Source organism: Trichosurus vulpecula, chromosome 7, assembly GCF_011100635.1.
Source record: "Trichosurus vulpecula isolate mTriVul1 chromosome 7, mTriVul1.pri, whole genome shotgun sequence".
In the NCBI taxonomy this organism is placed as follows: Eukaryota; Metazoa; Chordata; class Mammalia; order Diprotodontia; family Phalangeridae; genus Trichosurus; species Trichosurus vulpecula.
Window position 1 is genome coordinate 263540379 of NC_050579.1, and position 2328 is coordinate 263542706.

Consider the following 2328-nt stretch of genomic DNA (forward strand, 5'->3'; position numbering starts at 1 on the left):
ATTCTCCTGTTTATGACTGAAAAGGACCAGGCACCTTGAACCCTACACTGTCTTGATTAACAGTACTTCTCTAATCTTGATGTTTTATGGACTCTATCCTTTATGACATTCTCTTCTTGTTATGATATTTCATTGTTTATGGATGACAGAACCCAGGCATTCTGGGGGCACCCTCTTGTGCTATAGAAACTATAATTTTGATTGACACATACATTCTGAAGGAGGGTGCCTCCTAATATAATCTCCTTCAACTAGTTTTTCTTTGAATTCAGTTTAATTTGACTCCATGCATGCATGTTTCTCCAGTTCATAGAGAATAAACAGCAAATATACAACTGTCTCTTTTTAGACCAAACTTTGACCTAATTCCATTTGTCTCTTTTTAGAACAAACTCTGGAGGCTGACAATGTAATATCTTCAGATCTCAGTTTCCTCACCTGTAAAATGAGGGATTGGATTAGATGTTCTCTAGGATCCCTTCCAACATTCACTTTTAGAGCAAGTTCAGACGTCAAAGGTGTGCCTGCCTCCACAGCCAAGTCAACCAAGAATGCAGGGATTAGTTCCTTTATTCACTCAACAAATTATTTGGAGTACTCCACTATGTGTGGAGTGCTGCTGTGATACAGGCTTCTCTATTAATTTTATGGAAAGAGCTGCTATGGGCATAACTTCTGATCTGCAGGGTTGTGCCTCAACTTGACATCCTTAACGTGTAAGAACTGAAAATCTGAGGAAACTTTGGGTATCCCCAGGCTTTCCATAGTCAATATATATGTGCTTCTCGTCATATGTTTTTTCTCTTGTGGAGGTGTTTCTTCTTTCTCTTTCGTTAGTTTGGGTCTTTCTGGAGGAGGGGCCACACCATTTCCTTTCTTTGTTTTCTCCTCACTCACTTCCACCCTAAGGAGATTGTCAAGTCCTATTGACTAATACAGTAAAATCTGAATTTTCATAATTCCTAACAAACAATGGAGTTGTTGGTACGACCGACACAAAAATCCCAGGGAAAGAAAAGCCGTAGTTAACATCATAGACTGTGAGAGGTCTGTCTGGTGAACACTTTCCTCAGGGCCCTCTTCATTTCATTGTTCCTCAGGCAGTAGATGAAGGGGTTTAACATGGGAGTAACTACCATATACATGATGGATGCCACTGAGTCCTCCTCAGCAGAGTGAGCTGATGATGGATTCAAGTAGACCCCAGTGATGGTTCCATAGAACAGAGTAACCACAGTGAGGTGGGAGCCACATGTGGAGAAGGCCTTCTGCTTGCCCCGGGCAGAGGGAACCTTAAGCACAGCCAATACTATGTGAGTGTAGGAGATGAGAATGCAAATGAAGGGAATGAGGACGATCAGCCCACCCACCAGCAAAATCATAAGCTGGTTGAGGTGTGTATCAGAGCAGGAGAGCTGAAGGAGAGGAACGAGATCACAGAAGAAGTAGGGCATGACATTCTTTGCACAAAAATCTAACCGGGCCATAAGGAGAGTGTGAAGCAGGGAGTGGAAGTTAGCAATGAGCCAGGAGCCAGTCAGCATCAGACAACAGAGCTGTAAGCTCATCATTGTGGTGTACTGGAGGGGGTAGCAGATAGCTACGTAACGGTCATAGGCCATTGCAGTCAAAAGAAAATTATCCATATTTGCCAGCAAGATGCAGAAATAGATTTGGGTTAGGCAGCCCTCGCGGGAAATAGACTGAATCTGTGTATGGATGTTTAGAAGCATCTTGGGGACTGTGGCAGAGGTAAAACAGAAATCTACTAGGGACAGGTTGCTGAGGAAGAAGTACATGGGAGTGTGGAGGTGGGAGTCCAAGCCGATGGCTAGGATGATGAGTAGATTCCCTGCTGCTCCAATCAGGTACATGACCAGGAACAACACAAAGATGAGTTCTTGCTTCTCTGGCTGGCTAGAGAGGCCCAATAGGATGAATTCAGAGACAGTGGTATGGTTTCCATTCTCCATGGTTTTGAAAGACCTGTTGTTAGAGAAAGGCCAATTCGTGAATTATGGAGTGAACAGAAGACTCCCAAGGCTCCTCTCCTCTATAATCTGTCCTTCCACACATATAACTCTTTCAAAAGATGTATGACCTTCATAACTCATTGAGACCCCACCCCTCCCCCAAACTCCAAAGCATTCACAGTTTTTAGAAGACTTAATAGTCATGCTCTAGATCCAACAAAGAGGCCATCAAATCTAATAGAAAGCTCTTTCCTGTAGCTCCCTCCCAAAGCTTCCTGATTTTCAAGCTCCTAGGAAAAGCCCTCCTTGCCACCCATATTAGAAGTCCTTATAGGGCCATAGTTACTTACTGCGG

At 43.5% G+C, this 2328-nt stretch overlaps 1 protein-coding gene across 1 annotated transcript; it reads right to left on the minus strand.

The window, feature by feature from the left end:
* Positions 1 to 1031: 1031 nt before the first annotated feature.
* LOC118855986 (olfactory receptor 1361-like) lies at positions 1032 to 1973 on the minus strand. The gene has a single exon (XM_036766035.1). It carries the CDS (start codon positions 1971 to 1973, stop codon positions 1032 to 1034), a length of 942 nt encoding a protein of 313 aa, XP_036621930.1.
* Positions 1974 to 2328: the final 355 nt, after the last annotated feature.

What these genes read in the sequence shown, in the direction of transcription:
- LOC118855986 (XM_036766035.1), bottom strand. Translation starts at nt 1,973, where the DNA reads ATGGAGAATGGAAACCATACCACTGTCTCTGAATTCATCCTATTGGGC.